Below are 14363 nucleotides of genomic sequence, written 5' to 3' on the forward strand. Positions count from 1 at the left end.
TTCAGGAGACAGCTACGATCTAGGTGAGCTCCCATTCCACCCACTCAGACCTGGGGAAGGGGAGGCTGGAAAGTCCCACTGGAGATCTGCCCTTCCCTTCAGCATCATGCAGACACACCCTCTGGACAAAAGTGGCCCCTGATGGTGACATCCTCCAGCCTGCCCCCTCCCATCGCTCAGATTTTGTGATTTGGTTGGTCTCTGACAATCTCCCCGACCCTATGCTTGGCTCCCACGTTTCCCTCAGCACCAGAAATTGACATTTAGAGAAGATGCTATCAATATCCACCCATACATCCTATTTCTGGGACCTCTACCTCCTACATCCGTAGCTATTTGCCTGAAGGCTTTGTCGGGCCTCTGGAAACTATTCTCTCCACATGTGCAACTGGTCAAACTGTGAGGAAACTAACAACCCATTGGCAACTGCCTTTAACCAGTGGTTGATGGACAAGTACCCATGCTGCTCAGATGTGATGACCCTGAGACATGCTCTCTCGTTGTTTTCCAGAGTTCCCAGCTCCAGTGGTCTACAGTGGACACCTATAACGTTGACTGGCTTCCTTCCTTTTCCTGTGCTGACTTCCTACACTCCTCCTGGGGTTTCCTGACATCACCTCCCCAATAAGCTATTTGCACTCACAATCTTTTCTTAGAGCTGACTTCTGTCAGAAACTAAAATAGGGTAGTATCCCACTCCAGGTCAAATGCAGTCTTAGCCGTTTCAACATCTCAGTTTATGGTGAGGATCAGTGACTAGGAAAACCCAACATAGAATACAGATGGGTCAGTGTCCCTGTCCTGCCCAATCTCTGGGACTCACCCCTGTGAAGACGTGCCACAGCCACAGAGGGGACACCAAAGATTCCATCTGCAAGTATGTCCAGGAACAGGTCTTTCTTTTTAACAGGGTCTTCAGTCCCACCTAAGTACTCCTGAGTGAGGACAGGGGTCAGTTCCTCAGGGACTTTCTGAAAGGATTAACAGTGAAAAGTGACCACCAACACGCACATACCACTGAACCGATATGGCTTCTTCCCTCGATGAGGGAAGTTTGCATTAATCACTTGAGTCCTCTGCCATTCTCCCTGAGGGTGGCAAGGTGGAAAGGGCAGGAAAATAAGACAGAATTCTTGGGTTCTGGTCTTTGTTCCAACATTTAACTGTTGTCCTTTCCCCTTTTTGGGTCTTAGCCAATTCCCATGATGCCCTGGGCTCTTACAACAAGGGGGTAGGACTTCCATAAGAGTGAAGTAGCCGTCTTCTGGTCCAGTTTCCCTTCAGAAAGTGGGTAGCCCATCATCTGTTAAAATAAATAATTAAGCACCTGTGAATCGCCAAAACTTAGCAGGAGAATAAACCAACAAAACCAACACAGACAGAAGACCCGCTTACTCGGATAAACTTTGATGGACAAGGGCTTTGATGAATTGGACAAAAATCAATGAGTCAAATCGGCATATGTTCAGGAATTCAAGAAGTGCAAAGAGGATCAAAAATGTTTTGCAGTACTTTGCAGTCCACTGTGACATTTATCAGCCTAGAATCCCTGCAGTGGCCAGTTGGTCAGAAGGGGAAGGCTGGAGCTGGGCTGAGTTTAAGTAGAGGTCTTTGGGGCAGACAACACAGAGTTGCCAAATGTTCCCATTTGCCTCAGATGGCTAAGGAAACCCAAAATCCTTTGGGATCATCTCTGAAATCCCTCTGAAGGAAAGGCCTTCAGAAGTTAATTTTAACTCTTGAGAAAGCATGTGTCTTTGATCTTTCCAATTGGGTTACCAAGAGTATGGGCAGAAAATGATGGAGAAAATCTGAAAGCCCCAAGCTCACTGTGAGAGACTCCGAGCCCCAGGCCTAGCTCTTGGTAAATCCCAAGCTCATTCCTCGTTCTAGGCTTTGGTTTTCCCATCTGCCTACATCATTATTATCTCTATAGACCCTCCCAGCATCAACATTTCAGAATTCTTTGATTGGAAGGACACAATGTTGAGAAGCTGGGTTCCCACAGACAGCTACCCATCTGGCCATCCCAGAGAAGGTTTCCCTGGAAATGTCAACTCATGCCAAAGGGGACTTCTGTCCTCTATTCAAAGAGGGGCTTGGAGACTGAAGAACTTCTCCACTAGAGACGGGAAGGGTCCTGGATAGGGGTGTCTAAGTGGCCTCCACATTCTCACTGTTGGAAGAAGCCAGCCAAACTCTTGTTTATTGATTCCAACGATGTAGGGGACGGTGTTGAACTTCCTTTCAGCCAACATCTCTTCAGGTGACTTTGGCAGCAGTACTCCATCAACCACAGTGGGCGTGAAGGGACAGCTCTGGGGAAAAGGAAACAGAGTAATGAGAGCCAGCAGAGCAGTAGTGAAAACCAAAACCAGGCCCACAGTCGCCAGGTCGATTCCCACTCATGGCCAACCCTGTACAGGCTTTCTGAGGCTGTAAATCTTTCAGGAGCAGAAAACCTTGTCTTTTTCTTGGGGAGTGGCTGGTGGGATTGAACTGCTAACCTTGCAGTTAGAAGTCCAGTGATCATCCTACAACACCACCAGAATTCGTTCCACAGCAGTGAGCACAGTGATAATTTTGGCTGTCTGGAGTGGAGCACCTGGCTGCCCTGTATGGGTTACTTGCACTATCTTGAGCCAGTAAATGACCAAAAACAGGGCTATCTCTCACTCCTCTCTTTTTCCCCACACCCACATCCAGTCTTTCAGCAAATCCTGTCAGCTTCTCCTTCAAAATGGTGTCCCGGTATAGTGCTGTAGGATGAGCTCTCACCTACCACTCCTAGGAAACCCTATACAGAGTCGCTATGATTTGGAACAGATTCTATGGCACTTAACAACAACAACCATAATATTCCTTCAAAAATATCCAGACTCTGACCCTTTCTCACCAAACCCTGCGGCTACTGCCCTGGACCTAGCCGCCATCTTCCTGTGCCTGGATTACGACAGTACAATGGCTTCTGTCTGGGCTCCCTGTGCCCACTCTTGTCCCTTCCCTATAGTTTATTTTCAACACAGCAGTCAGAGACCCTTTGTGACATCTAAGGTTATATCACTCATCTGTTCAAAACTCTCCAAAGGCTTCCCATTTATCAAAATCTCAGTCCTTTAAATGGCCACACCCCAACCTCCATGATCTCTGTAGCTTCAAACCTATTCTCCTCCAGCTAAACTGGACTCCTGCCTCAGGACCTTTGCAAAAGCTATTCCCTGAACATTTCCTGAACCAACCCAGAGTTGGTTTCCCACTTACTCCAGAATTTGGCTTAAATATCACTTTCTCATTGAGCCTTTTCTTGAAAATTCAAACCATTAACATACCCACTGGCAAACTCTAGCCTGATTTTCTGCTTTATTTTCCTCCTTAACACTGACTACCAAACACCACATTATTTTCTGTGTTGGTTGTAATTCCTCCAACTAGAACGTTGGGTTCGATGAGAGCAGAGAATTTTTTGTCTTTTTTGGTTTGTTTGTCTATTTTGCTGCTATACCCCCAGATTCTAAATCAGGTCTTGGCACATATTGCTTTTGATTTATTTATTTTTAACTTCTTTTTGTGAATTGAGTGAAGATTTGTAGAGCAGATCATCAGTTTGACATTCAACAAATCAAACACTTTGTTTTATATCAACTATTGCCATTCCCTCCATGTAATAATATCCTTTGTTTATTGTTTGCGTTCATCCTTCTTTCCCAACCCTTCTGAATTTTGTCCTGAGGTCATTGCTGCCCTTTTGACCTTGAATGGTTGTCACTTCTGTGGTGTGCATACCTCAGTAGTGTTGTTGTGCCCCCTATATATCTATTGACTGCTTTACTAAGAATTGAGCCATGAGGTTGAGTTCAGTTTCATACCTGAAGGGTAACCAAGGGCCAGAGTCTCGTGGCTCCTCCAGTCTCTATCTGACCCGTAAGCCTGGTCCTTTTATGATTTTGAGTTTTGATCCCCATTTTCTCCCACTCTATCCAGGACCTTCTAATGTGACCCTTTCAGAGCAGTTGGGAGTGGCAGCTGGGCACCATCAAGTTCTGGTCTCAGGGTTGTGGAGACTGAAGCCCATGTGACTCATTAGTCTATTGGACTCATTGTTCCCAGGTGTCTTCATTTTTCACCCCTTTTTCCTTCCGCTCAGGAAGAGACAAATAGCTGTACCTTAGATGACTACTCATGAGCTTTTAAGATCCCAATCGCTATTCACCGAAGTAAGACATAGAACATTAGCTTTGTGGACTATGTTTTGCCTGGTCCTGAGCCCCCAGGTCCAGCAACTTATTACTTCAAGGTGTTTGGTAATATCTAAGAAGTTTTCATAATTTTTCCCCTTCTATGTTCTACCACTTCCATGGATATGTTTGCAGCACCAAGTAAGTGCCCATGTTTAACACAACTACCCTGTGTTAAGACCTTTATATATTTGTGGGTATGCTGGTAGTGCCCCCTCCATACCCATTCAGCTGCATATCTCTCCATGCTTTATTGTTGTGAAGTGACGTTGAGTCGGTTCCAACTCAGTAACCCTGTGCAAAGTTTCTGAGGAGTGGCTGGTGGGTTTGAACCCCCAACATTGCAGTTGGCAGCCCATTGTTGACCCTACAGTGCCACACCAGTACCCAGCAGGGCCATTTTTGGAAGTAGGAGATGTAAACCAGAGCAAGTTCAACTGAGAGTACTGGGAGTGGGAGCCGAGGGCATGGGTTCGAGTCCTGCCTCCAGCCCTCCTGGCTGTGTCATCCTGACCAGCCTCTGCCACTCTCTGGGCCTTGGTAATGTAAATAAAGGGGTTACTGTTGTGATTCCACAAAAAAGGGAATTCTTTCAGATATGCAGAGTCTTGAAACCTCGAATTAAAAAACTGAAGGCCTTACCTCTCTGGGATCGCCAAGTAAATCAAGAGCAAAGAATTTCTGGAAAGGAAAAGGCAGAGGCTGTGAGTTAGAGAGTTCCTGGGGGAGATGCTGATCATTTGCAGATATCAGATGGCCCCTCTGGCCATCAGGAAGTGAGCAGGACCCTGGCTATCCCGGATGTGGGACAGGGGAGAGGGAGGCATGGACAAGACAAGGGCAGGTCTTGGGGACCCAGGCCAGGCTCACTGGACCTCTGGAGAGGGCAATTCTTGTTTGTATTGTCCTGCTTTCTCTGTACCATGAAAGACCATGTAAACATAAAAATAACAGAGAAAAATCCTTACTGTTGTTTTCCATTGTTATTGTGTGTCATTGAGTCAATTTTGACTCCAATGCTAAGCACAGGAAGCTGAGATATAAGGCAGACAGCTTTCCAATAATATTCTATGAGCACCTGGATCCAACTGTACCTGAAGCTACCTAATCCTGAACTTGTCCTCTGTGACCTAAAGATTTTGTTACAATATATTTCTTTCTTTCTTTTTTTTTTTCTCAAGACACTTTGAGAGGTGTTTTCTCATCTTGCATAGAAAATCCTGACTCCGACAAGTTCACAGAAATGCATGGAGTTCATGGTTCTTACTGGTGTGTGTGTATTCACCAAAATTGTACTGGTTGTTACATTACACTGCAACCAACAGGCCTGACCAGGAACTGACCAGTGAAGTTCCCTTCATTGTGAGTTGTAGCTCAGCAGCTAATACAAGTGTGGAGTGTGTGTGTGTGTATGTGTGTGTGTGTTGGGGATAGTGGATAATTATAAAAGGTACTTCCACATGATCTCAGAAAATCTCAGGAGCTTTTAGGACTCAGGTTCTCTGGGCTTTTCCAAATAAACAATTAGGTCTTCTTGTGCCTCATGGCTAAAGATATTTGTATCTTTCCAACCACCAGAAAACAGTTGCATGTTGACTCTTAGAACACTTTGGTTGCCTTATTTGGTCAGGAGACATCAGAATCCAAGCCCAAAGGCCATGCTGAGCACAATTCCTAGGGAGACAGGCAGAGTCCAGTGTTCTGTGCCTGCTCCCAGGGAAATCAGAAGGCCAGGGTCCAGAGGGAAAGTCAAAGGCTCAGGCTACTCCAGAGTTCACATTCACATCCTTCCCCAACAAAGGGACAGCTTGGCTCTAGATTTCTGTATCCTTTGAGGTGTCTGCTTTTCTGTGGTGACAGACACCAAAGTCATCCATCAATCCTCAAATGTCACCTTGTCTATGAAGCATCCTTGCAGGTTAAAATGAATGCTCCCCTCTCTGAACTGCCAGCACAAGCACACTTAGCTCAGTCAGCATATAGGTGTGTTTCTCCTTGGATGCTCCTTCTGAGCAGGAAACACGCCCATATTCATGTCTGCATCATTTCTCGGACACTACCCCATATGACTAATGTGGATAGGTGGATAGATGAAGTTAGTCAGTATACACAGACTATGGATTAATTGGATAAATAACTGGAGAGATGGATGGTAACTAAGACAGGGATGATGGATGAACCATTGTGTTTTGGAAGGATGGATGATGGAGCGAAGATATAGGGTGGCTGGATGATGCATATCTTGACAATAGATGGATGTAAGATTATGGATCGATTAGTGGGTTGATTGATATTAGAATGATGAAAGGATATTGCAGGATTTGATGTATTGGTAGTTGAGTAGATGAATAGTAGATGAATGGATAAACAGTTGGGTGGATGGATGACTATCCTAGAATCACAATTGAGGCTGGACCTTAGGAAACCTCGAAAATTGGGCTACCACTGAATTATAATTTAGGTTTGTGACTACCCTTTGTTCTCAATAGCTTCATTTCCCAGTTTCAGGATGGTGGCTACCACTGGGAAGGAAGGGGGAAAATGGAACCAGAATGGGGTACCCAGGGATTTTTAGTTAAATATGCAATGCTTAATTTCTTAAAATTATATCTGAAAGTTGTTGTTATTGTTAAGTGCCGTTGAGTCGGTTCTGACCCATAGCGACCCTGTACAGGGTTTCCGAGGCTATAAATCTTTACAGGAGCAGAAAGCCTCATCTTTCTCCCATGGACCGGCTGGTAGTTTCAAAATGCTGACCTTAAGGTTCACAGCCCAATTCGTAACCGCTATGCTACCTGAAGAATGGCAAAATAATAAGGTTTGATAGAAATGGGGAATCATTATGTAAGTTTTCATCATGTTATTATTACTTTATTTATCTGACATTTGAAATACTTCACAATAAAAAAGGAAAAAAGAAATTTCTTACTCAGATCCTAAGGCTGCCATTGTTACTAAGAGAAAAGAAAGTGCTCCGGATAGTTTGTCCAGGTAAAGGGACAGCTGAAATGATGAAGGCTGGAACCAAGTGGCCACACGAACGACGGTACCTACCATTTTCAGTGACGTCTCCAAGAGTTCCTCCTCCGTCTTCTGGCGTAGGCAGTGGACCATGACAGCAGAGGTGGTGGTTTTACACCCAGCAAAGATAGCAATTTGCTGCAAAAATCACAGGGTACAATAGATTCAAGAGCGATGCCCACCCCGCCTCTCACCACTATAGACAGACTGTTCTACCTGACCCTATTCTGAAGGCAGAAGAGGCTAGCAGAAAATAGTCCAGAGGCTAGCAGAGGTGAGTCCTGGGTCCTAGTCTTGTCTCTGTTGCTAATTCAAATTGTGCTTTAAAGCAATTGTTATTGTTGTTGTTAAGTGCCGTAGAGTCGGTTCTGACCTATAGCGACCCTGAACAGGGTTTCCGAGGCTGTAAATCTTTACAGGAGCAGAAAGCCTCATCTTTCTCCCATGGAGCAGCTGGTAGTTTCGAACTGCTGACCTTGCGGTTCACAGCCTGATTCGTAACCACTACACTACCAGAGTACACATCCTTCATTCTCCTGTTACTTTAACCAGACCAGTTGTGATCAAGTCTATTCCAATTCATGGTGCCCCATGTGTTTCAGAGCAGAACTGTGCTCCATAGGGTTTTGAAGGCTGGGTTTGTTCTTTCTGAGGCATCTCAGAGTGGACTTGAACCGCCAACCCTTCGGTTAGTAGCAGAGTACTTAAAGACTTTCTCCTCCCAGTGAACTCTTTAGTTACCTTATCTAATATCTTTGCTACAAAGGGTGTAATCAACTCAAACCTGACTATCTTAGCAGAGGCAGTGGGGTGGAGTAGTTGTTACAAGTATACAAGAGTCTGAATTCAAACCTCTGCTTCTGTACTTACTAGCCATTTGACCTGGGGCAAATCACTGAACTTCTGTGTTGTTGCTGTGTGCCACTGACTGATTCCATCTCACGACAGAGTAGAACTTCCCCAAAGGGTTGTCTAGGTTGTAATCTGGTAGCGTAGTGGTTACAAATTGGGCTGCTAACCTCAGGATCAGTAGTTCGAAACTACCAGCTGTTCCACGGGAGAAAGATGAGGCTTTCTGCTCCCATAAAGATTTATAGCCTCGGAAACCCGGCACAGGGTTGCTATGAGTTGGAACAAACTCCACGGCACATAACAACAACAACAACAATCCTTACAGTAACGTATCTTCAGGTCTTTCTCCCAAGGAGCAGCTGGTGGGTTCAGCCACTGCTTTCAGTTAACAGTCAAACATTTAACTGTATGTATGCCACCAAATTTCCCCAGCTTCTCCACCCACAGAAGAAAATAGTGATTGGACCACTATTCTCCAATCACTATACATAGTTATAGTTATAGTTAAGTTAACACATGAAAGGGCTTAAAAGGGCACTGGCACATAGAAACATGTATGTAGAATTGTGGGAGGTCTGGGTAAAATGACTCGCACAAAGGCACTTTAGAGAGGACAGAATATTACTTAAACAGGAGGCCTAAAGCAAAATAGCACGGCACCGACCCAACAGAGCAGCTGTTGCTTCCAAGTCAAATGAAGTGTTTGTGCCATGGCTAAGAGTTTCCATCTTCGAATTCACATCTGAGAAATCCAAATAACAATCTGACATGCCCTCTAGGGCAGAGGTCAACACAGTTTTTGTTAAAGGGCCAAGTAGTAAATATTTGAGACTTTGCAGGCCATATGGTCTGTGTTGCCTCCACTCAGCCCTGCTTCCGTTGTAAAAAGGAGTTGTAGACAATGTGTTAACAAATGGGTCTGTCCGTGTGCCAATAAAATCATATTTATTTATTTATGGACACTGACATTTGGATTTCATATCATTTCCACAGGTCGTATTAATACTGTTGGTGTTTTGATTTCTTTTAAGATGATTTAAAAGCGTAAAAATCATTCTTAGCTTATTGATTTAAAAATCAAAACAATTGGCTGGAGTCTAAGACAAGCCATGGAAGGGCCCACATTAATACTTGGCGAGCTGTTAACAAAAGCCCAGAATTTCTCTCCTTCTTAAAAACAAACAACCAACCAAAAAAAAGCAAAAAGAAACTGCTGCTCAAGTCTGTTGTGGAGTTGGGCTTGCCAACCTCCAGAACACTCTTGTCCCCTACAGTTCTGAGAATGCTTCTTTCTTCTCGGCCACAAGGTCCTATATTGATTCCTACCAGCCGCATTCATCTAAGATGCCCACCCCCATGACTATTTTGGATTGGATCAAGGGCAGACCCAATAGCAGAGCTGAAACAGAGCCCTCTTTCCTAAGTGATCAAGAAGAGGGCTAAGAGCTGCTGTCAAAGAAATGGGAAGCATTCTAAAACCAGAGGAGGAAGTCGGACTACTTTCTTGAAATCAAAGGGGAGTTCTGGAACTCAGCAGCAGGTGAAGTGGTCATGTGAGCTGGAAGCAAAATGTAACCAGAGGAGAGGCAGCAGACGGCCAGAAGGTGGCGCCATGGTGAGTGTGCACTGGCTCCCCAGAGCCTGGTACAGTGCCTGGTACATGGTAAGCCCTCTGTATGGATTTACTGCAGAAATTAAAAGGCACAAGGAGAAACAGAGAACACACACACAGAGTGAGACCCAGAAATGCCAAGGATTGCCCAAAACTACAAAAGCAGAAAGAGACAAGGATCTTTCTGGTAAGCTGATTGGGAGAGAGAGCATCTAGCCCTAAATTCAAACTCAGAGTCTCCAATACTGTGAGACAATAAATCCCTGTTCTGTGAAGTACTCCACTTGTGATATTTGTGTTAGGCACCACCACTGGCAAACCTTGGGGAGGTGTCTCATTGTCCTGCTCAGCCCTCTCATTTCATGAGAGCAGAACAAAGTGGTTCCTACCTCAGCTATGGACCTGCTTTCATTCTTGATGAGCACAGCAGTCAGAGCCACGCCACTCTCTGAAATGGCTCGGTGGAAGAGATTCTTGGCCAGAGGAGATAAAACCTGTGAGAGACGAAGAAAGAGGAGAGCTTGTGTTCAGGGGGAAGGGGCCAATGACACAGCTGCTCTGAGCCACCTTCATCCACAGCTCTGCCCTGGCCCGCTGCTCTGGAGGTAACTCAAGGAGTTTCAGGAGGAAGTGAGGAGACTCAATGGACATACTAGCTCCTCATCTACCATGGCCTGCCTCCCTGAAGAAGCTCAGCAGGCAGACCAGGAGCACAGAGTGAGGGCCAGAACGGGAAGTGTGTAGCACACCCTGACTAAACAACCAGAAGTGCTCTGCAGGAGAGCTTGACAATTCCCAGAAAAACTTTAAAGACACGTTTGTAAGTCAGCATTTCCATTACCCAGACTTGATCTTACGCTAAACACTAGTGGAGGCATACAACAGGGTATACGGATGTTTCTGCTGCAATGTTTATAATGGTGAAACACGGGAAAGAACTCCAGTGTCCAATATTATGATACTACTTAAATAAACTCATTTGCATTATCACCATGAAAGACCATGTCCACTTAAAAACAATATGTTGTGATGTGCCATGGAGTCAGTTCCTACTCATAGCGACCCTATACAGGGTTTCCAAGGCTGTAAATCTTTACTGGAGCAGAAAGCCTCATCTTTCTCCCACGGAACAGCTGGTAGTTTCGAACTGCTGACCCTGAGGTTAGTAGCATGATTCGTAACCACTACGCTACCAGAGCTCCTTTAAAAACAATATAGAATCCTTAATGCTGCTTCTTGTTGTTGCTACGTGCCATTGAGTCACTTCCGTCCCATACGACCCCATAGGACATAACAGCTCTGCCCCATAAGGTTCCCAGGCTGTCACTTTTATGACAGCACACTGCCACATCTTTCTCCTACAGAGCAGTTAGTGGGCTGGAACTGCTGGAGTGCTTAGCCACTGTGTCACCAGGCCTCCTTAAAATAGCATTATGGTAGAATGTTTCATGCTAAGGGAACTATTTATGGTATAACCGTAAGGAAGTCTTTTTGGTAGACACCAGCACCCGCTGCCATCATAATGATCCCATGTGTGTCAGAGGAGAACTGTCTTTCACAGGGTTTTCAGTGATTGGTTTTTCAGAAGTAGTTTGCCAGCCCTTTCTTCGAAGGACCTCTGATAGATTTGCTTGAACTGACCAGTCAGCCTTCCAGTTAGCAATCAAACATGTTACCTGTTTGTGATCCCTCAGGACTGTAGATAGATAGATGGATAGAGACAGAATGAATGAATGAATCAAAGGAAATCTTAGAATAACACAGGTCCAAATACTAATGATGAATATCCCTGGGTCGTGCAATTCTGGATGATTTTTTTTTTTCTCTGAGATTTTGCATACTTTTCTTTTCCTTCACTCTATAGACTGTAAGGAGCTCTGGTAGCGTAGTGGTTACGAATCGGGCTGCGAACCTCAAGGTCAGCAGTTCGAAACTACCAGCTGCTCCACGGGAGAAAGATGAGACGTTCTGCTCCCGTAAAGATTAACAGCCTCGGAAACCCTGTGCAGGGTCACTATGAGTCGGAACCGACTCCATGGCACACAACAACAACAACAATAGACTGTAAAATGTCCTTCTGAGTATTCAGCTATGAAGACCCCCTGGAAAACTTCTTATACCTCCCAGCCTCTTCTAATCTGGATTCCACCTCAGCTTCCCTCAGTGTCTGACCAGCCCCAGACCCACACCAGCGACACAATTGTGTCCCCAGATTTTGTCCATGGCCCATATCCCTTGCCACATTCCTCCCAGTCCCTCTTCACCCTTGTCCCTCTTGTCCACCACCCCCAGACCACCTCCCCTAGAGCACTTTTATTCCTGGGTCCCGGAGACTGCTGTGCTCCCTCTTTGGCATGGAGAAGCCATCAGACCACCTCAGAGGAGGCTCTGCCCTTTCTTGGAGCTCTGCCTCTCCTGGGTGTCCATGTTCTCTTGTCCTCTCACCTTGTATTCATAATTTGGACCCACCCCACTTCCCATAAGAAGTGAGATAAGTCCTCATCTGACAGTGGTTTGGGAAGAGTGGGAATTCAACTAGGTTGGTGGTGCTAGTGGTGTTTTGTATCACCAAGTCAGTTCCAACTCATAGCCACCCTGTAGAAGGTTCCCAAGGCTATAAATCTTTATGGGAGCAAAAAGCCTCATCTTTCTCCTGTGGAGCAACTGGAGGAGGATTTGAACTAATGACTTGGTGGTTAGCAGCCCAGCACATAACACACTGTACTAACCAGGTTAGAAGAAGAGAATGTCATGGTCGCAGGCTGTGTTTGGAGATTCATTCATCTGGCCCCAGGGCCCCCAGAGCTATGGGAGTCCACGAGAGTTTAACCATTAGCTCTTTGCCCTCTAATACTGTGCAGTGAACGGATCCGCCCCCAATAGATGCCTTGTAAGGAAAGTTTCCCGTGGCTGTACTGGCTGGTTTCCAAGTGGCTCTTAAGACGTCAGGGTCACTTACAAGAACAGAGACACTTTCACCTCCTGCAGACTCTCCAAAGATGGTTACCAAGCCTGGGTTCCCCCCAAAGTTGGCAATGTTCTCCTGAACCCAGTGTAGTGCAGCCACCTGGTCCAGGTGACCCCAGTTCCCCCGGCTGTGCTCATCTCCCGTGCTGTGAGTGAGAGAAGAGGGTGGGGTGGGGACAGAGACATCACAACAAGGCTCTCAGAACAAGATGGCGGAGGGTGAGGGGAGGCTCCAGGTGGGCCTTTCAGAATGAGACTGGGCTTCCTCTTCCTTGACACTTAGGGCCCCTCCTACAGTGTTGTTCTGGTTAGGATGTTGCATTAATTCATTTGGCAAATATTTATGTGTGAGCCCTTAAGTGCTATGCTGCTTGTTAACTGTCACGAGAGACAAATGTGCAAAGTGCTGAGATTCAGGCTGGGCCTTGTAGGATGAAAAGGAGTTTGTAGGTAGAGTAGGCATTCTAGACAGAGAACAGCCATGCAAAACTTCAGAAATCAGTGGACCAGTGTGGCCAGGGAAGGAAGGGGGCTGACCTGCTCAGACCTAGGTCCTGGCACCCTTAAACTGAGAGTCCAGTGTCTTACCTGAAGAATCCCCAGATCCCCAGGCGGTACTGAATCGTCACCACCACCACATCTTCATGGGCAGACAGGGCCAGCCCATCGTAGGTGGATGCCCCGCCCACCACTAGGCCACCTCCATGGATCCACACCATCACCTGGACAAGGAGAAGCAACCATATTGGCTACAGGAAGCAGCGTTGGAAGTGACCTTGAGAAATTGTGTGGCTTGGCCACAACTCAAGGAGGCTGTTGTCCGAAGTCCACAGCCCGTGGCCAGGTTAGAGCCCTCAGTTGTTCTTCTCTCCCAGCTGGGCCCAGGCCACCAACCACCCTTAGTGCACTCTGGATGCTCCCATTTTCCTCCCAGACTCATCATGCTGCCATTGGAATAACACAGGCTGAGAGTCATGCTCTGTGGGCAGTCCTGGTCCTCATGTGAACGCAGCTCATGGAGGCCTGGGTGTGTCCACTGCACCTTATTAAACTCTGTCATGGTGAGCGGAATGTACCCTCGAAGCAAATGATTATCTCAAGATGCCTGCTTATCCCTTATGGAATCTTTTCCTAGTATGCCTCCTCTCTGCCTCGTCCAAAGCCCAGCCTAAAATTCACCTCCTCTAAGAAGTCTTGAACCATCTAATGTTAGCTGAGGTCCTCCCATGAGAGCAGACACAACTATTCACAGCATTTGGTTCTTGAATAGTAAGTGGGAGCGACTAAAACAATGATATTGTCAATAAAAAGAAGAGACATTCTTAACAGTGCTGTGTGCCAGGTACTAGTCCAAGCACTTTAGGCCATTTAATGCTTAATAAACTACCTACGAGGTGGTGCTTCTTGTTAAGTGCGGAAACGTCAGTTCCAACTCATAGTGAACATGTATAGGGTTTTTGAGGAGCAGCTGGTGGGTTTGAACTGCTGACCTTGTGGCTAGCAGTCCAGTGCTGATCATCCAGCACCAGCCAGGACTCCTATCCATAGGTAGCTATTAATATTATTCCACTTACAGGACAATTGAGGCACTTAACTGGTTTGAGGTCACACAGCTAATAAATGGTAGAAGCAGGACTTGAACCCAGGCAGTCTGGCCTCAGCTCTGTCTCAACAGC

The 14363-nt window shown here is 46.0% G+C and overlaps 1 protein-coding gene across 2 annotated transcripts in view; it reads right to left on the reverse strand.

The window, feature by feature from the left end:
• CES1 (carboxylesterase 1) overlaps positions 1 to 14363 on the reverse strand; it is a 38036-nt gene that overhangs the window by 11002 nt on the left and 12671 nt on the right. For both annotated transcript variants that reach the window (XM_006863529.1, XM_006863528.1), the window contains exons 4-11: positions 13276 to 13409; positions 12680 to 12833; positions 10110 to 10214; positions 7290 to 7394; positions 4878 to 4916; positions 2178 to 2318; positions 1223 to 1303; positions 824 to 971 (exon numbers count right to left, since the gene is read on the reverse strand). In XM_006863529.1, coding sequence (XP_006863591.1) covers positions 824 to 971; positions 1223 to 1303; positions 2178 to 2318; positions 4878 to 4916; positions 7290 to 7394; positions 10110 to 10214; positions 12680 to 12833; positions 13276 to 13409 — 907 coding nt within the window. The remainder of the gene's footprint in view (positions 1 to 823; positions 972 to 1222; positions 1304 to 2177; positions 2319 to 4877; positions 4917 to 7289; positions 7395 to 10109; positions 10215 to 12679; positions 12834 to 13275; positions 13410 to 14363) is intronic.

The sequence above is a fragment of the Chrysochloris asiatica genome, unplaced genomic scaffold (genome assembly GCF_000296735.1).
Source record: "Chrysochloris asiatica unplaced genomic scaffold, ChrAsi1.0 scaffold00055, whole genome shotgun sequence".
Classification (NCBI taxonomy): Eukaryota; Metazoa; Chordata; class Mammalia; order Afrosoricida; family Chrysochloridae; genus Chrysochloris; species Chrysochloris asiatica.